This window comes from Tiliqua scincoides, chromosome 4 (genome assembly GCF_035046505.1).
Source record: "Tiliqua scincoides isolate rTilSci1 chromosome 4, rTilSci1.hap2, whole genome shotgun sequence".
In the NCBI taxonomy this organism is placed as follows: domain Eukaryota; kingdom Metazoa; phylum Chordata; class Lepidosauria; order Squamata; family Scincidae; genus Tiliqua; species Tiliqua scincoides.
Window position 1 is genome coordinate 143,955,368 of NC_089824.1, and position 27,454 is coordinate 143,982,821.

The 27,454-nt window shown below is 42.3% G+C and overlaps 1 protein-coding gene across 1 annotated transcript in view; it reads right to left on the reverse strand.

The window, feature by feature from the left end:
• The window catches only part of AK5 (adenylate kinase 5), a 110,636-nt gene that overhangs the window by 55,309 nt on the left and 27,873 nt on the right, over positions 1 to 27,454 (reverse strand). The window contains exon 5 of the mRNA XM_066625457.1: positions 24,804 to 24,995. Coding sequence (XP_066481554.1) covers positions 24,804 to 24,995 — 192 coding nt within the window. The remainder of the gene's footprint in view (positions 1 to 24,803; positions 24,996 to 27,454) is intronic.

The window sequence follows — 27,454 nt, forward strand, 5'->3', positions numbered from 1 at the left end:
AGTGTTAATGTCACAAATCTCAGGCTTACACCCTTTTCTCTTTCCTTGCACACTTCGGAAGGAAATTTGCAATTTCTGTTCCTGGTGTAAAACATATTAGATTTATTGTTGCATCCAAGTCTAAATCCTGTCTTGCTCTAACCATGATTTGTGAACAAGCCAGAATAACAAACAGAAATTTAATCATTATTCTATTTTAATTTTGCTTAAGGTTACAATTGTTCTCAATTGCTGGGATATACATATTTTCTACAATGTGGCATTGATGTGTATTTTATTCCTCTAACTTTGGCACACATAGCCTAACCAAAGAAAAGAGTTCCATGAGGGTAACTTCTTATATTCAAGCCTGCTAGTCTGGCAAAGTTCAATTTAAGGTAAAAAAGGCTAAAGTAATTACAGGTGGTGCCTCCTTATTCATGGGGGTTCTGTTCCTGGACCCCCTGCAGATATTGAAAACTGTGGACAGTGAAATCCACAATTCTGGGGGCACACTGGAGCTCCGAATGTGACCGGAGCCTTGTTCCAGTCACATCTGGAGCTGTTCTGAGCCTTTTTTTTTTTTTTTTGGTAACTTCCAGTTTTTTCAAGGCAATATTATTACTAGAATGTAACAAGAAATAATGGACTCTTTTCAGAGGGAGACTTCTAAACTTCAGATTTCATGAACTGCTAAATGACCTATGCAGGTTTTGTTATTCAGTTTGATAGCAGTACAGAAAAAAAAATAATGGATTGTTTTATTTGATAATGGTGGAGTTCTGCAGCACTGCTGATATTATAGTTTTCCAGTGCACATATTTTCTGCCGTTGTTATGAACAAAGATGAAAATATTGCTCTTAGAAAAAAAGGTTGGTGGTTCCTGTATTACTACTGTAATGTGGAGGTAACACGTACATGCACTGTCTTTCTGTGTGGTTTTTCTATGAACACAAGCCATCACTGTCATGTACAAATTGCATGTGCTGCCTTCCTGTCACATATTATGGTGCAAACCCCTAGATTTCCCCCTGTTCTGTCTCAACATAGGCAAGTGCATACTCAAGGATTGTTGTTGCTGCCATTAGGAGACAGCACACAGTCTATTGTTCAGATATTAAGCTCCCTCATTCCAGAAAGAATCATTCTACCAAGTCTCTCCTACTGGAGCTGGCATAAGTTCAGATTGGGCACCCCTGACCACTTAACCTGGGTCTGAAGTGAAGGGGGGTTGCTGAGGTGACCATTACTCATAGGGCAAAACAGTGATATCATCAACCAAAGGGCATATAAGGTTAAGCCAAAGGATGTTCTTATCTTTTGACTTGGCTGCCTAAGAGCACAATCTTACTGAAGCACTCTGCCAGCACAGCAGCTGCTGCACCAGCCTAAAGAGAACAACAAGGTAAAGACAGAGTAGGAGAAGATATTGAGAATGGCAGCATGATGGGCCGTGATAGACGGTTTGGCACAATGAGAGGATTGGAAAGAAGGAAAGGAGGAAAAGAGGAAAGGAGCTAATAAGCAGCCCATCCTGGGGCATTCCATGTGCAAATGCCCGAAGTCTCTGTGCGAAGATGAGAGAACTGGAATGTCTGGTGACAAGGGAAAACAGTGACATAGTGGGCATAATGGAAACCTGGTGGAATGTGGAAAATCAGTGGGATACCGCAATCCCAGGCTATAAACTCTACAGGAGGGACAGGGAGGGGCGTGTTGGAGGTGGGTGGCCGTTTATGTTAAGGAAGGGATAGAATCCAGCAAAGTAGAGATTGAAGGTGGGTCCGACTCCACCATAGAATCTCTGTGGGTTGAATCACCATAGAATCACCAGGCCTGAGGAGCGATGTAATACTGGGGGCGTACTATTGTCCTCCAGACCAGAAATTGGAAGGGGACCTTGAAATGAGGAAACAGATCAGGGAGGTGACAAGGAGGGTTGTAATCACGGGGGATTTCAATTATCCTCACATCGACTGGGTCAATTTGTGTTCTGGTCACGAAAAGGAGACCAGATTCCTTGACATGCTAAATGACTGTGCCTTAGAGCAGCTAGTCACGGAGCCCACCAGAGGACAGGTGACTCTGGATTTAATATTGTGCAGTACTCAGGACCTGGAGAATCAGCATGGCTTCTGTAAGGGTAAGTCTTGCCTCACAAACCTTTTGGAATTCTTTGAAAAGGTCAACAGGCATGTGGATGCGGGAGAACCCATGGACATTATATATCTGGACTTTCAGAAGGCGTTCGACATGGTCCCTCACCAAAGGCTACTGAAAAAACTCCATAGTCATTACCCCTGCTAACTGGGTGAGAGGCACTTTTTCAAGTGGGTGCTGCTCTTTTTAGCAGGGGGGGAGTAACTGGCCCTCCTCACCCCAGCAGTGTCTTTTCTAGTGGCTGTCTGCTGGTGTTCTTTTTGCATCTTTTTAGATTGTGAGCCCTTTTGGGACAGGGAGCCAATTTAGTTATTTGATTTTTCTCTGTAGACCGCTTCATGACCTTTTAGTTGAAAAGTGGTATATAAATACTGTTAATAATAATTAATAATAATTGTCAGGGAATTAGAGGGCAGGTCCTCTCATGGATTGGGAACTGGTTGAAGACCAGGAAACAGAGAGTGAGTGTCAATGGGCAATTTTCACAGCAGGGAGAGGTGAAAAGCGGTGTGCCCCAAGGATCTGTCCTGGGACTGGTGCTCTTCAACCTCTTCATAAATGACCTGGAGACAGGGTTGAGCAGTGAAGTGGCAAAGTTTGCAGACGACACCAAACTTTCCGAGTGGTGAAGACCAGAAATGCTTGTGAGGAGCTCCAGAAGGATCTCTCCAAACTGGCAGAATGGGCAGCAAAATGGCAGATGCGTTTCAATGTAAGTAAGTCATGCACATTGGGGCAAAAAATCAAAATTTCACATATAGGCTGATGGGTTCTGAGCTGTCTGTGACAGACCAGGAGAGGGATCTTGGGGTGGTGGTGGACAGCTCGATGAAAGTGTTGACCAAATATGCGGCGGCAGTAAAGAAGGCCAATTCTATGCTTGGGATCATTAGAAAAGGTATTGAGAACAAAACGGCTAATATTATAATGCTGTTGTACAAATCGATGGTAAGGCCACACCTGGAGTATTGTGTCCAGTTCTGGTCACCACATCTCAAAAAGGGCATAGTGGAAATGGAAAAGGTGCAAAAGAGGGCAACTAAGATGATTACTGGGCTGGGGCACCTTCCTTATGACAAAAGGCTACAGTGTTTGGGCCTCTTCAGCCTAGAAAAGAGGCACCTGAGGGGGGACATGATTAAGACATACAAAATTATGCACGGGAAGGATAAAGTGGATAGAGAGATGCTCTTTATACTCACATAACACCAGAACCAGGGGACATCCACTAAAATTGAGTGTTGGGAGGGTTAGGACAGACAAAAGAAAATATTTCTTTACTCAGCATGTGGTTGGTCTGTGGAACTCCTTGCCCCAGGATGTGGTTATGGCATCTGGCCTAGATGCCTTTAAAAGAGGATTGGACAAGTTTCTGGAGGAAAAATCCATTATGGGGTACAAGCCATGATGTATATGTGCACCCTCCTGATTTTAGAAATGGGCTACGTCAGATGCAAGGAAGGGCACCAGGATACAGGTCTCCTGTTATCTGGTGCGCTCCTTTGGGCATTTGGTGGGCCGCTGTGAGATACAGGAAGCTGGAGATGGGCCTATGGCCTGATCCAGTGGGGCTGTTCTTATGTTCTAAAGTATCACAAACATGCTGTAAAGCACATTTGCAATGACTCTAGAGTAAGCAGCACCAGCAGAATGGCCTGAGCTGGCCCACTGGAACTGCATTCGAGCCTCCGGCCACTAGCAGAGGTTTAAAAAGTGCTGAGCAGCATGCAGGCTTGGGGAGAACAGAGGTGAGGTGGGCAATTCAGGGCATGGGGAGGGAAGAATGGGGGCCTGGGAGGGGGGCGGGATTGGCAGAGGAGGTTTCTGCTGTATCCCATCCTCTGTCCTGGGCCTAGCAGCCTTATATGGGACTGCTCAGACTTATGCCCATGAATTAGCTGTTTCAGATCCAAGTAGCCCCATTAGGCAGGGTGAAGTGTTACTTGGGGTAGGGGGGAAAATATCCCCTTACCACAAAGAGACCTCCAGCCTGCTCCTTACCTGTGTTAGATACAATGTGGGCCACTTGGCCCAGCTGTGCCAGTGCAGGTTAGGATAGGGCTGCCCATACATTATCAGGATCAGCCCACATGATCAGGATCACACCATCTTTTAGGAACAGCGATGCCATGGTTAGGTTGGATTGGACTGTAAGTCCCATTGAACTGCACTGGGCTGACTTCTGTGTAGACGTGTATTGACTTGCACTTAGTGCCATTATGAAAGTTACATACAGACACGAGAACACGTTTTGGCTGGTCTTAGTAACAAATGGTTGGCAACCTTCAGTCTCGAAAGACTATGGTATAAGCCTACAGCACCTGGTATTCCCAGGCGGTCTCCCATCCAAGCACTAACCAGGCCTGACCCTGCTTAGCTTCCAAGATCAGACAAGATCAGGGATGTGCAGTATTTTCAAGTATTCAGGGTAAAATCTTCTTCTCATTCTGGGTTCCACAAAGGCAAAGTCAATGCATTCCTTTTGCGCCCACTGCTCTGAGAAGCGCATTTACAGGGACAGGGAGTGGAAGCCTTGGTATTTTTGCAAATATTCATGCACTGTTTTTCAGGGTTCTCAAATCCCTTTCTCTGGGGACCCCAAACTAGAATATTTACGCAACCTATTCCTAGTTAAATGTAATTGGCTTGCATCTCAAATCAACCCTGTTCTAATGCAAAAACATTGGCTGCAATCCTGAATTCATTTAAGAGCCAGTTAAGTCCGACTGACCTAACATGCTTAGGTTCACAATGTAGTTCAATTGAAAGTACAAATGAATTTGTAGTTCAAATGAAAGTACAAATGAAAGAGACAACTATTACCAAGAAACAAAGCTCTTACAAGCGCTCGATTACTTCACGAGTACATTCTTCATTTGCAATTGTTATATTATTTCAGGTCAAAGTCGAAAGCTTGGAAGTAAAACTAAACAAGATGCTATAATCAAAAATTACTACAAATTATAGCTTTGAACACTCTGATCTAAATGGAAAATACTATGCTAAAATGATTATGTGCTTCAGTTTAAATTTAAATAATAATAACCGAGAATAGTGACACTTGGGCTATACACACTTACCTGGGAGTAAGCCCCATTGAACATAATGGGACTTACACCACAATCCTATGCTTATCTACTCCCAAATAAGTCCCATTGTGTTCAGTGGAGCTTACTCCCAGGAAAGTTTGTATAAGATTGCAGCCTCAGTTTTGGTTGTTACAGAGGATTGTGTTGTTAGAAACAAATGGCCGGTTCCTGAAAAACTGATCATCAAAAGATATAAGTTTGCCTGTTCAGGCTGTACTACATATAGTAGGGAGAGAATAAGTAAAAAAGGGGGGAGAGGGAGTATTTTCTTTTTTATCTCATTCCCTATTTCACTAACAGAACAGAACAAAGTAGTCAAAATATACCCACATTTATCTTTATCTGGCACCTCCATTGAATAAAACAAATCATCTCTGACTAATCAGTTAATAGTACAGTCCTGTACTTGTTCACTTGAGGGCAAATTTCCCTGGCAACCCAGTCCTATGCAGATAAGCACACTGAAATGAATGGCCTTAGGTATGCCAAAGTCTGCAATCCTATGCACACTTACTTGCAAGTAAGCCCCACTGACCACAGTGGGACTCGTATCCACATCAGCAGGCACAGAAGACTTCCAGGTAAGCACAAATTACACTGTTGTAACTGATTAATCTACTGACTAAATCAGTGATTTTCAACCTTTTTCATCTTGCCGCACACTGGCAAGGCACTAAAATGGTCAAGGCACACCATCAGCTTTTTGACAATTGACAAGGCACACTGTGCTGTCAACGGGGGGCTCACATCCTCCAATGGTCCTATTGATAAATGATGCTCTCCCAAATTCCCACAGCACACCAGTGTGCCACAGCACAGTAGTTGAAAATGGCTGGATTAAATCAGTTAAAGCTTGTGACTCTAATTTTTATTAACGAGCCACTGAGTGAAATCTACTTATTTCAGAAAATGCTTGCAGCGAAAACACATCTTGCTGTGAGGTTAAGATGGAAGTAATGAGAAGGTCTGCATTGTAATGAGTGGGTGACTAGTGAGTATTATGTGATAAAATGAGGGAGGAGGGCCATGCTGTCGATCTGGCTTATGACTGCATTTTAATTGCTTTTTAAATTTAATGGCAGTTGTGCTGAGTGTTTTTGACAGAAGAAATCAATTTTCTCTCTTTCTCCTCCCTGAATCAGTTCCGAACCCAACAGGTCCGAATATGTTTTTGTTTTTCAGAAAGCCTAGTGTATGTGTGTCCCAGCATTGTTAATGCAATGGAAAAGTTTTCTTCTGTTCTCCCTCAAGCTGTCATCAGAAATTATAATAGAGCAGGTCAGTCTATACAGGGGTGTCCTAAACAATTAGGAACAAAAGTGGCAGGCATGTTGAAGCTAGCCATAGGTTGCCTACCTCGATTCTCAGGGCCCAATCCTACCCAACTTTCTAGCACCGGTGCAGTCGCAATGCAGCCCGGAGGTAAGGGAACAAATGTTCCCTAACATTGAGGAGGCACGTGTGACTGCCTCCCCACCAAAGGATGCAGCGCACAGCCCATTGGCATGGCTTTACTGGTCCTAGAAAACTGGATAGGATTGGGCTTTCAGTTGGCTAAATGCTAGAAATTCTGACTAATTGTCTAAAGCAGTGGTTCTCACACATTTAACACTGGGACTCACTTTTTAGAATGAGAATCTGTCAGGACCCACCAGAAGTGATGTCATGACTGGAAGTGACATCATCGAGCAGGAAAAATTTTTAACAATCTCAGGCTGCAATACTACCCACACTTACCCAGGAGTAAGTCCCATTGATTATCATTGTTAAAAGAATATATGTAATAGCTAAGTACAGGTCTGTAAAATTTCCCCAAATGCAGTCACACACCATGGGAGCATCAAGTCTAATATATTAAAAATAAAATACCGAAATGAATTGGGACCCACCTGAAATTGGCTCGCGACCCACCTAGTGGGTCCCGACCCACAGTTTGAGAAACACTGTTCTAAAAGTCAAAATGCATGTTGCTTTAAATGGGTGTGTTGGCCCATTAAATTTTCTGGATAAATAGTGTTGGGGGGGGTCCATATCTAGACATGGGCCAATGTGTTAAAGCTCCCCTATCACCTCCTAGCGCTATTTTGCTATAGTTTGCATGTTTCCAGGTGTGTTTTTACCAAAAATAAAGGAAAATACTGGGCTGACATATGTATTCAAAGTAATATGTTTGGGCCCTTAATGTACTGAAAATACAAGGAACTGCCTTTATATTGAGTGAGACCTAAAGCCTGTGAGATCTGGTCCAAAATGGTAGCTGCTTTTTAATGCCTCAGGTGTAGGTGTAGGTTAACCCTGAGCCTTGTTACTTCAGATACTACTCCAGGTAAAAGATGTTACTACTCCGGGTAAAGGGAGTAGCCCCGCAATGGGGCTACTCAATTCACCACTGACCAAAAGATCTGCTTGAGGTAAGAGCTGAGCCTGATGCAGAGGCTCAGGCTCCAGATGCAGAGGTTCAGGATCCAGTGGAGCATCTCCGCCTGCCTCCCTCCTCCTCAGAATGCTTCCGCCCCACCTCCCCCCATGCCCCCACTTTCCTCTCTGCTGCTTGGTGGTCCATGCGACTGCAGAGAGGTGGATGCTGGGCACCTGCTTGGCACTAGCCTTACAGCACATGTGCGACAGTGCACACTGGTGATTAGCCGGTGCGCAGAGCTCAGGATTGCGCTCGCAGTCTAGAAGCAGAAAAGGAGAGGTAATGGTAGCAGTGGCAGCGGTAGTTTTTTTAGTCTGCCCACCTGCCTCATCTACACATGAGGAGAAAGGAAGATGAGGATGCCAATGGCAGTAGTGTCCCTCTTCCCAATTAGGGATCAGAATTGCCCTGTTCCCACCAGCTTGCCCAGCTCACCGGTTTCCTTCTTGCTCTGCTTTGGAATAGAACAGTAGATCAGGGAGAATGGTGGCAAAAATAGAAGTGGAGCAGTGCTTCTCTCTGCTTCCTTGTTCTACCCCAATCTGCCATCTTATTTCAAAGTGGCAAAGCAAGAAGGAAAAGAGACAAGTGCAAACGAAAGCTAGGTGAGGCAGGTGCAAAGTGGCATCTTGTACCTTTCTGCTGTCTGAAGCAGCCTGTCTCACCTTGTCTCATGATTGGGCTGGTCATGTACCTGGAGGAGACCCCTGAGGCTCCTCGCATTTATGCCAGCTAAATATCTGGTGTAGGTCCAAGGACACCCATTGGAGGTCAGCCAGTCTATGAGGAGGTAAAAAAAGAAGTCTTTTACTTAACTTTCCCGGATTGCATGGTTGCCGTATGCAGTTTACACTCTGTTGGCAGCACTGTGTACTGTGGACCAGTTAGGATTGGGTTGTAAGCAATGTTCTGAGAAAGTACATGGTGGATAGTTAACTTGGAACATCAAGAGGAGAATTAATTTAATTACTTGATCGAAGCAGCCAATACAATCAACAACATTCTATTTTTGTGGAGGCCGAAAAGGCATTTGATAGGATCGAAAAGGTTTTTTTTTTTTTTTTTTAAGGTGACCTTGATGTGTTTTGGATTTGGCATTGTTCAGAGACTGGATGGACTTGATATACTCAGTACTTGCTTGGATATTATTAAGCAGCTGTTTGTCTTCCGTTACAAATATCCAGTGAGGTGTCACAGGGCCCAATCCTATCCAATTTTCCAGCACCAATGCAGGTGCAATGCAGCTCTGATGTAAGGGAATAAACATTCCCTTACTCTGAGGAGGCATACATGACTGTTCCCCCACTGCAGGATGCAGTGCACGTCTCATTAGCACGGCTACACCAGGGCTGGAAAATTGGATCAGATTGGGTTCATACAAGGTTGTTCTCTCTTACTACTTTTTAATTGAGGTATTGAGGTAGAGATCATACAAGTGAAAGAAGAGGCTAGTATAAAAGAAATAATGATACAAGATAAATTAATGCTTTATTCAAGTGATGTGGGGTTGACTTTGCAAGAACCCAGCGTTTCAGCTACATATCAGGTTACAAACAATCTGCATAAATTGGAACTAATCACCATTAACATGGAGCAGCAATTGAGAGCAGATACTAGAACACCTGGAGGCTTACAGTGGAAATAGATAAGGATATAGTATTTGGGGATATAATTTTTCTGATGACTTGACTAATTTGATTGAAGATAATCTCCTACCTGGGATAAATGAGGTGGAACTAAATTTTAGTGGTTGGCTGAATTAAAAATGTTATACAGGTCCAGCCTATTTATACACGGATTTTTTATACACAGATCTGACTCAACACGAATGGCCACTGCAATTGAGAAGGAATGTGCTGATCCCTGGATAAGAGGAAAATGCATCCCTTTAAAATCAGTTTAAAAAACTGAACAGTCCTTTAACAACAGCCTCCTTAAGGAGAGGGAGAGAAGGCAGCTGGCTGACAATCCATCAATCCTTCTCTCTCCAGGGGGCCCCTCCCTTCCCCCTGAGCACATGAAAGAAAGGTGATGGATTTGCATTGGTAAGGGGAGGGGCTGAGTGAAGCTTTCTAAGCTCTTGGAGGAGGACTGGTTGATGGACTGTCTTCGTAATGACTCTTATCTTAGAGTCAAAAGGTCAGCAAGGCTGTTTTTAAATTACTGGAGCAAAGAAACTTTGTTTTTGAAATTGATTTGCTATAGTGCGTTTTTTGCCATCCACATGAGTGCTTGGAACAGAACCCACGCGAATAATTAGTCTCAACCTGTGGTTGGGCTTTTAGGCAGTGACCAAGATGGAGATCTTACAAAAGACAATATTGAAATATAAATATCTGCCAGTATGCATACTGCAAAATGTTTTTGAATAAGATTCACAGCCCAATCCTGCTGCAAAAGTGTCTTCCTGCCTCCCATTGGAGCAGGTAAATCAGTGGAAAGATGGGGGGTGGTGGTAGAAGGCAGAATGGTGACAGGGAGGGGGCAAAACAGGGTGGGGCGATTATGGGGAGTGGATCTGGTGGTAATGGCAGATCCTATCCCCCTTTTTCTCTGCCCCCTTTTTCTCCTTGGACTTGCACTATTGAAACAGGTCTGAGTTGACCCATTGCAAAGTGATTTGAATCACCTCTGAAGTCTCCCAATCCCCTCCCCCTGATGGATATAGTGCACCTGTTTTTGGCATGGCTGCTCCAGTGGGGGGGGGGGAATAGAATTGAGCTCTCAGGCTGTAATCCTATACACACTTACCAGGGAGTAAGCTCCATTGGATACAGTGGAATTTACTTCTGAGTTGACATACATAGGATTGCACTGTCATTCAAATGTATGGAATTATAAGGTAGTTTGAGTTGCGAAAAAATGTCTTGAACAACTTTAGCTAGATTATACATATTTTCTTTTCATGAAGAAAAATGGGAGAAGTGTGAGAAGGTCACAGATGTCTAAGAAATGCTTCTTAGTATTTAAAAGAGGAGTACTGTGATTGGATTAAATCAACACATTCCTTACAATTGTTATTGTGGAGGTGGAAAACTATATAATTTCTCTGAGACATGACAGCAATGATGTAGCTTTTAATAAAGTCGAGAAGTCAAAGGCAACGTAACCCAGCATTTGTTGCTTGAAGGGAGAGAAAAACAGGCTTAGAAAGCACGCCTGGAATATATAGTTTACTGTACTACTACCACTGTACAGAGCACCCCTCAATGCATTTGCTTATTTACCTGCCTTTGCTGTTGCTGAGACATGTGCACCTATAGTTATGAAACTCTTCCCACTTAATCCAGCATGTGTTGAATGGCACTGGAGCAATGAGGGAGAAAGTGCAATGAAGGGCTATCTGACTATTCTGTACAAGCCTAACGGCTCAAACCTAAGTCAGGAAAATGCCCACATACCACTACTGGCATGAAGACAGCCCTGCCATCATGGTATCACTGCAGCAGCCAAAAAGCCCCACACCAGCAGGAACAGGGCCTATGAGGAATTCCATAGAGTAGTAGTTCTCAAACTTTTTAGCACCAGAACCCACTTTTTAGAATGACAATCTGTCAGGATCCACCAGAAGTGCAATCAAGCGGTTGCTGATCTATTTGATCTGCAACAACAGGTCTGCAACATTTCCCCAAATGCAGTCACATACCATGGTAGCATCAAGTCTAATGTATTAAAAATAAAATATACATTGAAACGAATAGGGACCCACCTGGAAATTGGCTCACAACCCACCTAGTGGGTCCCGACCCACAGTTTGAGAAACACTGTGGCATAGAGGGCTATGTGGCAGCTGGGGAATCCAGGCAAATATTGCCCTTCTTACCCCTTTCAACAGGTGTCTCCATCTGGACGGCATGTTTGATCCACTGAGCATCTCAGTGAGGCTGACATATACATGGATTCTGAATGTTTACTAGTCAAGACAATTTTATGCTGAACATAATATAAGGAAAGCTCATGTGCATCATGCTATTTAGCCATTTAATACATGTTAATGAAGGTATAGCGGAATAGTTTGTTATATAAACTATATTATCAGCTCAAGTGCCATTGGGCTACTGGCCTAAGTGCTCTTCAAAACAATTTTGCTTACAAAATTAGGCTTCTTGCCATCTCTACAAAATTCCACTAGTTAGGAAAAGGCAAGAATTGTATAACTGAACAATTCAGTTGTGGGGTTGTCTGAACAAGCGAAAAAGAGATAAAGGCTGGACTACTAATGAAAACATTAGCAGATAATGTGAAATTGTGAAAGCAGATTGTGAAAGCTAAGAGCGAAAATTGTACTGAGGAGTTTTAGAAAAAAAGTTTCGCTAATGTAATTTAGTTTCACATGTTGATAGAAGAAAAATTAGATTGGCAAAAGGAGCAGGAATTGAGTGATTAAGGACCTAATCCTATCTAACATTCCAGTGCTAATACAGCTGTGTCAATGGGGCATGTGCTGCATTGTGGGGACAGTCACAGAGGCCTCTTCAAGGTAAGGGAACGCTTGTTCCATTACCTTGGGGCTGCATTGAAGCTGCATTGGCGCTGGAAAGTTGGATAGGACTGGGCCCTAACAGAGGCGCCCAAAGTGTGCACCACAGTATCTAAGGCATTGCAGCACACTCACAGGGATGCTATGTGGCTTCTTCTTCCCGGCATGCTGGGCTGACATTGCACGATTGAGCTGGTGCAGGTCTGTCTTGCCCCTTAGTGGCAACTGGAGTTATCCTGGGGCAAGGGGACAAGTATCCCCTTACCCCAAGGATACTCCAGCAGCTGAAAATCCCCATGGGATACAGTGGACACCACACTGGCACCGCTGCATCACCACATGGGGATTTAGGTAGGATTGGGCTGTTATGCTAAAAAAAGTAAAATTTATACAGTAAGACTTAGCTCAGTCCTAATCAACTTTCCAGTGCTGATGTAGCCGCAAGGCAGCTGAGGTAAGGGAACAAATGTTCCCTTACCTTGAGGAGGCCACTGTGATCCTCCCCCCCCCAACTGCAGAATGCAGCAGATGCCCCATTGGCATGGTTGCATCTGCACTGGATAGTTGGTTAGGATTGGGCTGTTAATTTCATCTCAAAGTTACCTTTACTTGGATTTTTTAAATGGAAGTTTTGGGGGCTTGCTTTAAAAGGATATAGAGCCAGAACAAATGTTCAATTATTGTGCGGGAATTTAATCAGGTGAGATTTGTTCTGTGGCTGTTTTCCATCTGAACATGCAATCAAATGTTCATTGATAGTTGTTCATCTGTGGGAAATCTTTGTCAGGCCATGGCCCTGTCTGTATTAATCCTCTTGTGAAGATATCTTCTCATATTTCTGGAGGACTAAACACACACACACATCTTGCTATATGATTTTCTATCAAACATTATCTGAATCAGGTGGAAAGACCAATCAGGTTTATTGTTTGTTTGTTTGTTTGTTTGTTTGTTTGTTTGTTTGTTTGTTTGTTTGTTTGTTTGTTTAGGCAGCAGTAGGTAGGGGAAGGAACCCTGTCAATTGCCTGGAAAAACAATCCATGGTCATAGAATTGCAACTGGACAGCCACAAAACCATGTGAAAACATCAAATAAAAAAAACTTGTTAAAAAATTGTAAGAGCACATTATATGTAATATCTCTTTTGGTAGGGGGGCTCTGCATAATCTTTTTATTGACAGTCTGTTTAGAAATTGCACACAGATGGAAAAATAATAACCTGCTTATTCTTGTTCAACGGTGCACGCTCAAGTACGGGATCTAGTGCTGATGGACAAGCTGTCTGAATGTGCATGCAATGGGGCAATGCAATTCGACTTGTTTTTAGTCATGTTTATTTATTTAAATGATTTTTATCCCAGCTTTTTCCTCTGTAAACGGAGTGCTCAAAGAGGCAACACTTTAGGTTAGTGTTTTAATTTAGTTTAGTTTTTTTCTAAAAATATCATATTTAAAAATAATCTGTTTAGTAGAATATGGCAACGAACATTCTTTCGGTATGTAGTAAGCTTACTTACAGAATTAAACAAGACTGGACATATGCTTCTTAATTAGAAGCCTTGCTATTCTCAAGGACATGCTGACTAAACTGAAGTTGCACTCAGAGTGAATTAACAAAGCCGAGAAGAAATCAAAACAGCGTTTGGTAAGCCTGACAGTCTAACAAGCAATTAAAAACTGTGATAAAGAAAGTTAAGGAAACCATCTGAATACATTTAAGTATTAAGGAATAGAAACGTCTGCCATTCTGTTACTAATGAATTTACACCAAGAACTGTAGATGTGATTCAAGGGTTTGCAATGCCTATGATGTATGGTGCTCTGAATCATGAATGACTTTGTTCAGAAACAAAGCATCACTGCAGCAGACAATGATTGATTTTACAAGATGCATGACATTTCTCTACAGCACATGCTGTCTTTTCACACTTCTAGTTTTGAGCATATATGCCTAATGGCATTTGAACTTGAATTTCAAGTAAAAGATTATTTTTGAATTGCAGTTACAATTTTTGCAATTCAATTAAAAGACTATTTCTATCAACATTAGAACAACTAGTGAAACAGACATGACTGAATAGGTTCCCTGCTTGTGTGCTGATCAAAACACACAACAGTACCCCCATACACTGGTTCCCCGCTTCTTGTGCCACTAGGCCTGCTAGCCACAGGAGAGACCAGGTAGTGTTGGGACACTTGTACAAATTCCAGAATTCACCAGCCTATGAAGCCTGGCATTCTGGTATGACCAGACCAGACCTTATCAGACAGGGGCACCAGATTCATTGCCTACCCTTTGTTTGGATAAGTAGTTGAGGAAGGCCACCAGGTTCTTCCTTTGAATTTCAAAATTACTGCTCTTTAGTCTGCCTGCCTGCTATCCAAGTTATCTGCCCACCCTTGGGCTTCAGAACTGACACTGTCTTTGAGCAAGCTACACGTGCGAATTGGAAATCCATGTACATATGTTTTACCTGTCAAAGAAAATAAACTGGCCTTTTGGACTATGTTCAACGAATTTCAACTCAGTGCATGAAGAAGCATTAAGTACATAAACATGAAAGTTCTGTGTGTCATAGTTTCCTGCTGTATTTAGGCTAAAAAGTCACTTGTACTTATTCACACATTACAAACTACTTCTGTATGAAAACATGACAAAGCGTGCACTTGAGATTGCTCTAATTTCATTGTTAAAATGCAGAGATGTTGCTTTAATGTTTTAAATATCTTTAAAGTTGATATTTAAACATTTGGGTTGCACTGCCACTGGGTGGACCACTCCAGCAATGGAAGTCCCAGTTACATATTACTGCTTGCTGCCTGATTCTGATTTTCCTAGCCAGCAGAACAGCATGAGGAACAAAAGGGAATGTGAGGCAGTAATGACAGTGATGGAATCCTCCTGGATTGTGATCAGGGGATGGCCCTGAGACACGTAGTGGTAGCAGCAGATTAGGTGCCTCTCCACTAGAAGAAATACATGTGAGCTGGTCAATTGCCATCCCAGCAATGGTGATGAAGATGGGATGTTCTGGCTTCTCTTTTCCTTCTGGCTGTTGAGAATTCAGGACAGGATGTCAGTCAATCTTACTTTTTACTTAGTCTTCCACCTGATAGAAAATTGATGAATTTTAGCCCAGGGCAGAGTGCAACAGTAATAAATTTTACTTAGGGATGGAAAATTGGTAGATTCTGTGTTCTTAAATGTTTAAGGCGGCTCTGTGGTGAATGTCTGCTTTGTAATTAGCTGAAAGGGTGAGGACCTGGATGAATTGCTAGCTAGAAGAGGGAACCTGGAAATGGAATTATTAAAATGTGATTGTTAAAGTTGATTTTCTTATTGTATTTTCTTACTGGCATGGCTGTGGGACCCCATGTGTTCTTCAAAATTCCATGCTACACAAGCATGGAAGAACAACTTTGAACAATATCTAAACATATTGTGTTGCAAGGAATTTTGTTAAAATGAACAGCTGATACCCCCCAAAGGCCACCTGATTCTACTGAAGTCAGTGGTAACATAGCCTTTAACTAAAATAGGTTGTTGTACTGCAGAAATTATGTTTTCCTTTTGAAGTACATTCTGATTGCACTTGAGTTTTGCAGCATAATTGTCCACATCTCTCTTCTACCTGATTGCTATAGTGACATATATTGTCTGTGGTTTAATTAAACTGCAAAATCAGCTTTGTTCCCAACTTAAGTACTGCAGATATACTAGTTAGTTTGTATAGCAATAAGAAGTATGCCCTAATGAAGCACACAATAGAACAAAAACCTGATTAGGGACTAGAATGTGGTTGTTTATTCAGTTTGGGGCTATGCTGGAATAGAAGACTAGATGCATCAAACATGTCTTATGGCCCAATCCTATCCAACTTTCTAGCATTAATGCAGCCGCATTGCAACCCCAAGCAAGGGAACAAACAGTTTCTTATCTGGAGGAGGGCTCATGATTCCCCACCACCGCAGGATGCAGCATATGCCCCTTGGCACAGCTGCATCAGCACTGGAAACTTGAATAGGATTGGGCCCTCAGAGTCAGACAATTCCTGAGACAACTCTATTTCTATGATTCCTCATAACAAAAACCAGTAGTACACTAGATCCTTGACTACTTCCTCATCTCCTACTGTGTAGACTGAAAGCACAGAGAGGAAGAATATTTGCCTCCTGGCCCTGTACAAGCATGAAAGGCAATACACATGTAAATTCCTCTGTAAATTGATCAAAAACATTGCTTGCACAGGGTTCCCAATTAGATGAATTGGTAAGTGAAGTAAGTGCACATTGTTAGATTGCACTTTCAGACTTGCACTGAACACAGGGACAGGGCCAGCCCATCCATGAGATTGATGGGCAGAAAATCTTATGCTGCTCTTATGCTATTAGAACTCACATTCCTTAAGTGTAAGGGCAAATCTTATTCAACTTTTCAGCACCAATGCAGATGCAGTGCAGGCCATGGTAAGGTATCAAATGTTCCCTTACTTTGAAGAGGCCTTGGTGACGCTCCCCCCTCCCCACTGCAGGATGCAGCACATGTCGTGTTGGCACAGCTGCATCAGTTTTGGAAACAAACATGACCTGCATGATTGGCAGGGCCGCCACCACAAGTCATCAGCATCCAGTGATAGACTACAAGGTGAGTCATAACAGTCTCCAGGATTTGGGTGAGCCATAACACTGTAACGGCAAGGGATATGGAAACACAGTGCATGGCGATAGAAAGAGCAAGTCTCCAAGTTTTGTATGTGTGTGCACCAGGGAATCGGCACGTCCTTGGCTGGTAGGGGGAGTTCCCATCAGTCAGGATGGCATCAGGCGCAGAAAAGACTTGTTTTGGAGTACATGAAAACCAAGTCCATTATCATGGCTCAGTGGCACTTTCGTGCTCAATTTCCACTGAAGCTATCTTAAGGACAAGGTGTTTGTGCCACCCTCCTCCAAGATTTTGAAGCAATGCATTACCATAGCTATCAGGTGGACCAGGCAACGCTGGTATGAGTATGGGTCGAACTGGATTACAGGATAGGCACTTGCCATGTCATGAATGGCAGACATATCCAGCATTTGTAAGATCTCTAAAAACTCTGAACATTTCTCTTTCCATTACCATTAACTATTTTACCCTATCCCTTTCCAGTACGATGTAGTAGTACACTAAAATCCTGGAGGCCATTATGACTCACTCTGTATATGTAACAGATTTCACTGTCAGAAGCTCTTCTTTCATCACAGACTCTCTACACATAGAAAGTTAGTGTGTTACGGGAAAACGGTACGCTCTGTATACCTCCCCTCCCCTCCCCTGTTGGTTCCAGGCAGGTTACAAATAAAATATCCAAATAAAAATCCTAAAATCTAGACAGCAATCTATTCTAAACAAATCCAGAACCTCTTTAAAAGCCCATAAATATTTTGCATGCTTTTCCATCAGTTGCAGGGCTGGGCAAGCCTCAACAGCTGTTTTTCATAGCAATAAGACCATACAGCAGAGCTATTCAAACTGGGGTGTCGCAGTGCCCCAGACTGACAGCCCTGGCCTCTGCCCCTTTAAGGGCAGGAGCAAGGAGAAGGCAGTGACGCGAACCCCAGGATCATGTTGCTAAGGGGGGCTGCAGGGATTGGGATGTACTCACCAGTCCCTGCAGCAGCCTGTTGGGGGTGCAGGGAGCCCTGTGTGAGCATCTGCAGGGCTCCCCGACATTCCAAAAGTGAAAGTGGAGCAATTGCACTCCACCTTTACAAAACCAGAAGTTTTGCACTGGGTGAGTACATCCCAGTTCTTGTAGCCCCCCTTAGCGAAGCGATCCCGGGGATTGCGTCGCTGCCTTCCCCCCACTCCCGCTGCCTCCTTCCCCTCCCCTGCAAGGACTTACTGTGGCCCTCAAACTCCCTGAAAACCCCAGCCATTCAGGATTAACATTTTTAAAAAGCAATGGGACCACAACCCAGATGTTCCCGCTGTGTTCTATTTTCCCCAGGCTCTAAAGCAGGGAACCTGGCAGAGCCTCTACAGACTTTTAATGGACAGGAGGCTGATATGGAAAATGGTGCACTCTGAGATATACCCTGACACAGAGCATAATGGGTTTTTACATGACTTTAGGAGAGACTGAGATTTTAGGTGTCTTGCACTGGATTTCAGTTGAGTAAATGGATATTTAAAATGTGGTCTATCCCAAATACCTGGTATGGGCGAAGTTATCCTATACATTTGAATAACTGCCCAATCCTACCTAATTCCCCACATGGCACGCAATGGGGTGCATGCTGCATCCTGTAGGCGAGTTTCAGGCTGTGAAGTTCTTCTCAGGTTAAGGAAACATATTCTTCCTTGCCCTGGTGTAAGCCCTCACCGCCCTGCTGGGTCTACTCAGACCCGTGCCTGCTATCAAGGCCAGGAAGAGGGATAGGATATAGGTGACATCATTGTTTCTCCCTTTCCTCACCCTGTTCCACCCCCCATCCCCCCCCCCATGCTGACAGACCAGCACTGGTGCCCCTTCTCTTCTGCTGGTGCATGAACCTGGCCAGGCTGTGCTGTATGGCATGTCATGCTTTGTGACAGCTATAAAGGACCGTGTGCTGCCAGAGCACTACCTGGCAATATAAAACCCTGTTAGGATTAGGCCATCAATCAGTGAATAAAAGACAGGTACAATCCACCTGCCTCCTGCACTCTTCCTATGTGGGAATACTAATTCTGCATACACTAATGGGTAGGCGAAAGACTGGATCAGGCTATGCACATTTTATGTACCTTGTCAATTTATGTGTAACCAGAGATTGAATTGCCTAAACTTCTGGAAAGGACAAAAGCATAGTTAGGGAAAGTATATGATAGAACCTCAGATTAAGGGTAATGAGCTGAACAGACAAGGAGAAGTTTAAGACTTCATGAGGAAAAGTGAAAAATGGTGACTCCAGCTGAGTACATAAGAGAAGTTCAAAATGTCAGTGAGTAAGAGAGACAGCAGGAACTCAACGTGACAAGAGTTGGTGAAATAAAAAGGGAAGCATTAATAAAAAGGAAAACCAAATTTATATTTTGTCTTTGTGTTTGTATAAAAAAGAATGGAGGAAAGAGTTGTGAAGTAAGTTGAATTTTCCAGTGGACAATAGAGGAAATACTGAAAACTGAGGAGGTGATGAACAAATCAGATAACTGTCAAATGAATATGAAACTGTCATAAACCAAGCCAAGCCATCAGTCTACCCAGCCCAGGATTATTCTGGGAATTAAACTGTTGGAGGGTGATTTCATTCATTATTAAACTATGTTTCTACTAGAACTGTGGTTCCCAAACTGTGAACTGGGACCCTTTGGTGGGTTGCGACCTGATTTTTGGTCGGTTGCCAGAAGGTGATGAAAAGATCAGATAATGAATTGCCTCAAGTACTGAGGCTATTGAAAATTCAGATACTGTCACTCCTAATTACCCTGCAACGAGCTCAGCTCCCAAAGTTTGCAAGATAGCTGCTACCTGCACTGCAAGGAGCTCAGCTCCTGAAGTTTGCAGGTATGTGTAAATAAAGAGAGAAAAAGGTCGAAGGTATTATTATTATATATAATAAATTTATTTATTTAATTTATTTATTTATAGTAAATAAATGAATATATAATTAATAAGTAAAATTTTCTGTCTAGATTTCCTTTTTTTAAAAGTCTGGTAAACCTAGATTGGCCCCGATTGGTGTTGTTTCAAGAAGTGAGTCTTGTTGCTGAAAAGTCTGGGAACCACTGTGCTAGAAGAATGTGCTTGGTTTGTGTTCTGCATTTCACATGTAAGCTAGGCTCAGTTTACATTAATTATGTATTTGATATCTATAAGACTGTGGAGGAGATCTGTCCAAAGTTCATCCTTTTGACTGGAGATGACAAAGTATGAATCCCAGATGTTCTTATGTGCAAAGCACAGTCTCTACCTGTGAGTTATTACCTCCTTTCCTATCCTTCTCTTTGTGTGTTCAGATACCACAGAGGAGACAGAGATACTGAAGACCGGGAGTTTTTTTATCCCAATCTTATCCAACATTCCAGTGCTGATTCAGCTGCACTGCCCTGAGATAAGGCATCAAACGTTGAGGTAGCCTCTGTAACTGTCTCCCACTGCAGGATGTCAAGCATGCCCCATTGGCATGGCTGCACCAGCGCTGAAAAGTTGGATAGGATTGGGCCCTTAATGCTTGTGTTGCAGTACAAATACATGGCAGGTCATGATGCAAAATACATCACAACAACTGTATTATTATTACTATTATTATTATTACTATTATTATTATTATTATTATTATTATTATTATTATTATTATTATTATTATTATTATTAACAGTATTTATATACCGCTTTTCAACTAAAAGTTCACAAAGCGGTTTACAGAGAAAAATCAAATAACTAAATGGTTCCCTGTCCCAAAAGGACTCACAATCTAAAAAGATGCAAATGAATACCAGCAGACAGCCACTAGAACAGACAGTGCTGGGGTGAGGTGGGCCAGTTACTCTCCTCCTGCTAAAAAAAGGAGCACCCACTTGAAAAAGTGCCTCTTACCCAATTAGCAGGGGTAAGTGTAACTGTATGAGGGTTATGGAAAGGAATATTAGTTGACCTTGTACTGAAATTGGAAGATCACACAATGAAGTCCTGAAAACTTGGAGTTTAAGGTAGGAGTATTAAAACCCATTTCTGCCCAGCCCACAGGTGTACACATTTGATTCCTGTTGCGTATATGCAACATTGGGCAGAAATTGTTTAAACTTAAGCAGCTGTTGAGTGGCATCACTGCCTTGTACAGTCTGTTGAAGAGTCTTTAAGACATATAAGAGGGGCAGATGCTTATGGACATGTGACCATAATAAGTCTTCCTGTTTCTTTCCAGGGGAAAAAATGCACTGTCACGACACAGGCATTTTTTAGCAGATACGAAAAACATTTTTCACTCATGCTGCCCTCTTTTACAAGCCTGCTACAGCACAGTGCATGAAATGATCCTTGCTGGTGAAGATATTTTGAGCAGTTCATCTTTTTTCACTGGAAATTCTATGCTTGGGATCATTAGGAAGGGTATTGAGAACAAAACGGTTAGTATTATAATGCCGTTGTACAAATCGATGGTAAGGCCACACCTGGAGTATTGTGTCCAGTTCTGGTCGCCGCATCTCAAAAAAGACATAGTGGAAATGGAAAAGGTGCAAAAGAGAGCGACTAAGATGATTACGGGGCTGGGGCACCTTCCTTATGAGGAAAGGCTACGGCGTTTGGGCCTCTTCAGCCTAGAAATGAGACGCTTGAGGGGGGACATGATTGAGACATACAAAATTATGCAGGGGATGGACAGAGTGGATAGGAAGATGCTCTTTACACTCTCACATAATACCAGAACCAGGGGACATCCACTAAAATTGAGTGTTGGGCGGGTTAGGACAGACAAAAGAAAATATTTCTTTACTCAGCGCGTGGTCGGTCTGTGGAACTCCTTGCCACAGGATGTGGTGCTGGCGTCTAGCCTAGACGCCTTTAAAAGGGGATTGGACGAGTTTCTGGAGGAAAAATCCATTATGGGGTACAAGCCATGATGTGTATGCGCAACCTCCTGATTTTAGGAATGGGTTAAGTCAGAATGCCAGATGTAGGGGAGAGCACCAGGATGAGGTCTCTTGTTATCTGGTGTGCTCCCTGGGGCATTTGGTAGGCCGCTGTGAGATACAGGAAGCTGGACTAGATGGGCCTATGGCCTGATCCAGTGGGGCTGTTCTTATGTTCTTATGTTAAATGGACACTTGCTTCTTATGTATTCAATAAGAAGCAAATATATCCTGCCCAGGTTTGAAATCTGTTTAGTTCAAAGGCTAAATCTTAGCTGCACAAAAATCCTGAATAGAACTCAACCTAAAGGGAAGAATTGGGCCAGTTTTATCTGCAAAAGACAAGTAAGACATCAAGAGTTCAAATACATTTTTTATGCCTCTGAAATGACTACAAAGAAGTCATAAAACACAATGCTATTCAGTAACATTAAACCATTTCCAAGAGGCCTAATTCTTTCATATTCCTAAACAAAGCTTACAAAGAAAGCTTGGAGAGAATGGAAAGTCCTTGGGGAAATCTAACACCATTCCCATGGCTTTCAGTTAGCAAAATGAAATATATAACTGCTTGGAATATATTCTTAGAGGCAATGCCTACAGTCCTCTTTTGTAATTTAACTGCAATTCTTGGGGGGGGGGGCTTTGTGAATATAAACACCATATTTACTGAGAAAAAAGTGACACCTTTTCTTTTAGCAACCTGTGAAGGGAGGCAGTTTTCACCTGTGCTGATTTCTATTTTTGAGCTACTTACAAACACACAGCAATGCTGTTACTTTACGCAGAGCCTGTATGTGGTATTTCTGACCAAACCAGTGGAAGCCAAAACTCTCCTTCATTGGCATTGGCATTTCTCCATTTAACCTTCATCTAGAGTCAAAAGACTGTGTATATCTTGCAGGAAGACTGAACATTCTGCCTCTTCTTGATTCTTGGTAGCCTCTCACTGAAGGAAGGAAATGTTAATCCTAAATGAAGTCTGTTGGTTTGTCACTAACCAGTTTTGATTTAACTCTAAGACAAAGAATGATTGGGATTTCAGTAGGACTGGACTTCCCTGCATGAGATGGGGGAAGTAGCAAACTGGAAGGAAGTGCCCAGCACCCCACACTCACCTACCATTACCCAGGCCCACTGCCTGCCCAGCCATTCTATCCAACTTTCACACCCTCTTCTTGCATGCTCGTTAAGGGCTCAAGGGGAGGATGGATATTTTTTAAATTAAAAGAAAAAAAATAAGAGCAGCTATGAAAGGGCCCACATCAGGATCACAGTGCTGGACAAGAAGAGATTTAACCCCTTCCTCATGCTTTCTCCTTTGAAGTTCCCTGCCCCAAACCTCCTACATGTCCAGCAGGGGGAAACTTACAGGTATCCATACAACTACCTGTAATTTTTCTCCTTCTAGCAAATAGCAGCTTGGAGCACAAGTTTAATCAAGAAAAAGTAACAGAATATTAGGGTTGGAAGGGAACATAGAGATCATCTAGTTCAACCTTTCTGCTTAATGTGGGAACTGATAAAGCAGCAGCCCTGACAGGCTGGCCATCCAGCCTCTGCCTGAAACCAGCTGCTACTTGAAATGCTGTGGTACAGATCCAATTCCATCCCCTATAGCTGCTAATTACTTTTTAAAACATGGGGACACACACACATAACCTCCCATATTATGTCTAATTGCACCAAAAATAATTATTCCTTGCTTAAACAATCTTTCTACAACTATTGGCTGCCAAGTCATATTCCACTTGAATATGCCAAGTCATATTCCAAATATTGGCTGCCAAGTCATATATCCAAGTCATATTTCCCTGAGCTAAGCTTACTTGCTTGCTCTGCAATTTTACAGTTCATTTTAAAAATAAGTATTGTGCTATAGCTAGAGGCATTAATCTTGAAGCCTCAATTTTGACATCCAGCATTCAACATGATTATTTATTTCCTCTTGGTATTTTCATGTGAACTGGTATTTTCATTTTTCAGAGGCATACACTAACTAAACGAGTCTCATGTTAGAGGTAGGGCGAGCCCTTTTCTTTGCAATGTTGTAGCTGCCAACTATGAAGCAATATCTTCAATACTTGCTGACTTGCTTTTAAAGTGCTGGCTGTGGTTTATAAATACTTTAATTGCTGCAGGTAAGTGTAGTATTGGCAAGGACAGTCTGAAGCTTTCATTAGTAAATAAGTTGCACTGTCTCAAAAACATGTTTCACACTCATGAACAAAGAGGACCTGGATCTGCTGGGAGGTCAGGGCCAATGATGGAGCTCCGAGATTGGGCATGACACAAGATCGCATGAGATCATGAGACCCCAACAGCCTCAAGATGGCAGCTGCCATGAAGAGGGGGAGAAACAGGGCAGAGGGAGATAGAAGAGCGGGGGAGAGAGTGGATGTAAAGAAAGAAGGTCAAGAAGAAGGAACAGGAGCTTGGAGGAATATGGAGGAGAGAAAGGCCACCAGGGCCTGAGGAAAAGTGGCAGAGGCCAATAAGGTCTGAAGTGGAAAGGAGCAGACAAACAGAGGAAAGAAGGAGAAGATGGTAAGGCCATTGGAACCCTTCCCCACTAACAGTGCTAACCAGGAGCTCCTATTGAGTTAAATGGACTAACTTATAAGGAGGTGTGCATAGGACTGCACCTTTAGTCATGACAACACATAACATTTCCATTTATCCAAAATGTGGATTATTTAAATATTTAGACTTCCCAAGACATATTTATGACACAACTTTTTTTTTTTTTTTGAAAACTTTTGTAAAGAGAGAAAGCAAGAAGCTGATTTTGCATTGTACAGTTACACCAGATGTCTAGACTAGCAAAAGAAATACAAAAGCCTGACTGTCAGTATTTGGGGCACGAATATTTGAAATTTTTTTAAAATAAATAAATGACACACTTAAAAGTGTTTCTTATTTTTTAGCTTTAAATGCCAAACAAAAGTTGCAAGGTTGCCCAAACAAGTATCTTTATCTTGCATAAACAGGCAAAATTTTGTCCTGACACACAATTTTGAATATATATCTATGGTTAGATGGGAGTCAGACACAGTAATAAATCAGTTTATCAGGAGACTTACAGTCATGATCAGCCCCTTTTCTTGGAAATACTTGACCAACGGAATGGCATTCTGCTTGAAATTTATCAGGCGTCTCTGTGTAGCTTTGAGGTTATCATCTGGTCTCCCTTGCTGCTCAGCACGTTTCATTAGCCGTTCTTTCAACCGCTGATTTGAGCAGGACAAAAATACCACCAAATCTGGGGTACAGATCTGTGAAGAGTATTAATAATCCAAAGATTAGTTAATTTATTCATATTCACTTCCTGTTCACATGCTCATATTCACACGCTCACATTTCTGTTAGAGCTAAGTAACGGTCTTTACAAACGTTTGTTGGGAGCTGGAATACCTCAGGATTTCTTGTGAAAAAATGTACTGGTCATGACTTGTAACATGTTAACTATATTTGTTTCCTTCAGGAATTTAACGCAGGCGACAATGTGTGATAAATCACTATTTCTGGATGCACGGAGGGGGGCAGACAGGCAGGAAAGAAGAGCCTCTTTACTCCCTCTGCCTCACACCCATCATGTACAGCTACAGCTTGGCAAAAATACCAGTTCTGTCATGTTAAAAAATGAAGTTAATTTTCTTATCTAACTTCCTTCATTTTTCAATTTGAGGGCTGTTCCACACAGCTGTTACAGCTGGTCGTAAAACCACAGGAAATTGTAAAATCTATGAATTAATATTCTATGAATTAACAGGAATTAATATTCACTAGATCCTGAACCCCAGAAAATAGCTAACTCAGAATACCCAACCTGGTTGCTCAAATGACAAGGTGGCCATCAAAGATTGTGCTGTGCATATTTTCTATAATAAGGGCTCTTCATAATAATACAGTACCAGATAGAAATAGCCCTAATTTCACTGGGCTTATTTTGCCATTGCTGTGTTAATGTCTTAATACAGATATTTACTCTTCACTCTCTATGATGGGAGTAATTAAGTTTTTTGAACTATTAAACGGCAGTGGAGTTAAGCTGTCACAAATAATTTGCTGGCTGATCTAGTATGCCTGAAAGAGACAAAGTATCCCAATTAAATATATAATTAAAACACCCTTAAAAAGCTGAAATGTTATTTTACACTGTTTAATAAGAAGATGACTGCAGAAGATAGTCATCTCCTACGGAGAGTAACATTGGCAACCTTAAAATTGAGAAAGGAAGCATTTAAAAATTGAATGGATTGTCTATTAAATAAGGGCAAATACATTCAGAATTGATGTGTGTAATTAACTGGAGAGAAGTTTGTTTCAAAGAGAAGAAAGAAGAATAAATGAAAATCTCTTTCACCAATTGTTAAGTAGGCTGACACATTTACAGCCCAATCCTATCGGGGCTGCCAGCCCAAAACAACTGCAGCTGTATCCCGCGTGACCAGGAAGGTAACTGGAGACCTTCTTGCAGTAAGAGAACACTGGTTCCCTTATCCCGTGTTCGGCCCCGGTAGCCCCTTTGGGTCTATTCAGATCTATGCCAGCCACACATTTGAGAAGACCCGTGTAGGGCAGTCAAGCTTGGGACAGAAGTTAGGGTGCAGTGCACTGTCTTCACCCTCTTCCGAGCCTGAAGTGCCCTCCTCCCCACCATCCCCCACCCAAAACACCCTCTTCCTACCCTGTCCCATCCTCTCTTCTTCCCACCTCCCTGTGGTTTACTTACCCCAGTTGGTGTGCACAGAACCAGTACCAGCAGAGGCCTTTCTGCCAACAGCACTGGCCTCTGCACAGCCGCAATGTTCTTTATGGCATGTTTATGACTATGTGCATGCCTATCCCACCAACTGGAGCCAGCATAGGATTGGGCTGCCCATTGGTTAGATTAATTATTTTAATATGAACCAGTATTTTACCCATATCAGGTCATATGACTGATTTTAAATAAAGTTCACAGATATCACCACAGATGGGATCCATAAATCCTGCCTTTCACATTATTAGGGAAGATGGGAAGGGAAGAGCACCAACAGCTTGTATTTCTTTTCAGCCTTCTTTTATTTCTAATATTAGGCTTGTTCCTTAAACATTGAAGTACGTGATTTGAAATGCTCAAATTGTCTCCTGCAACCTGTTCTCATCGATTTTTCTGTGCCTTGCACAAAGCTTAAAAGCTTGCCCCCATCCTCTTGGTGACGCTACTACTACAGCTTCAATTCCACCTCTATAAAAAGGAATCAGTGACTATTTCACAAGAGTCATGCAAGTATCACCACAAAATAAAGTAGTAATTTCTTTGCTTAGACCTCAACAATAACAAAATGAAATGAAGTTAACAAAAATACAGTAAAAAATGAAACTAAAACTAAATTAACAGCCCGATCCTAACTAAATTCCCACGAGGTAATGCAGCAGTGCCAGTGCATCCCTGGGAGGAATTTTAGCTGCAGGAGGTCTCCTCAGGGTAAGCCCAGCAGCCACAATGTGTCAACTGAGACCTGCACCAGCAATATCACTGGCCGTCTTGTTATCTTCTTGTTATCTTCAAGTTATCTTCTTGTTACGTGAAAATCCCTTTTTTTCCTCAGTTGTGGTTTTCTATCTGGTTATGTACTATGGAATAAAATATCATGCAGGTTAAACCCCAGCACACAGGACCACAATCAGGTCAAGTCACAAGCTTACACAACCTCCACCTCCCTGTGGTTACTGTATTCATTGTTTT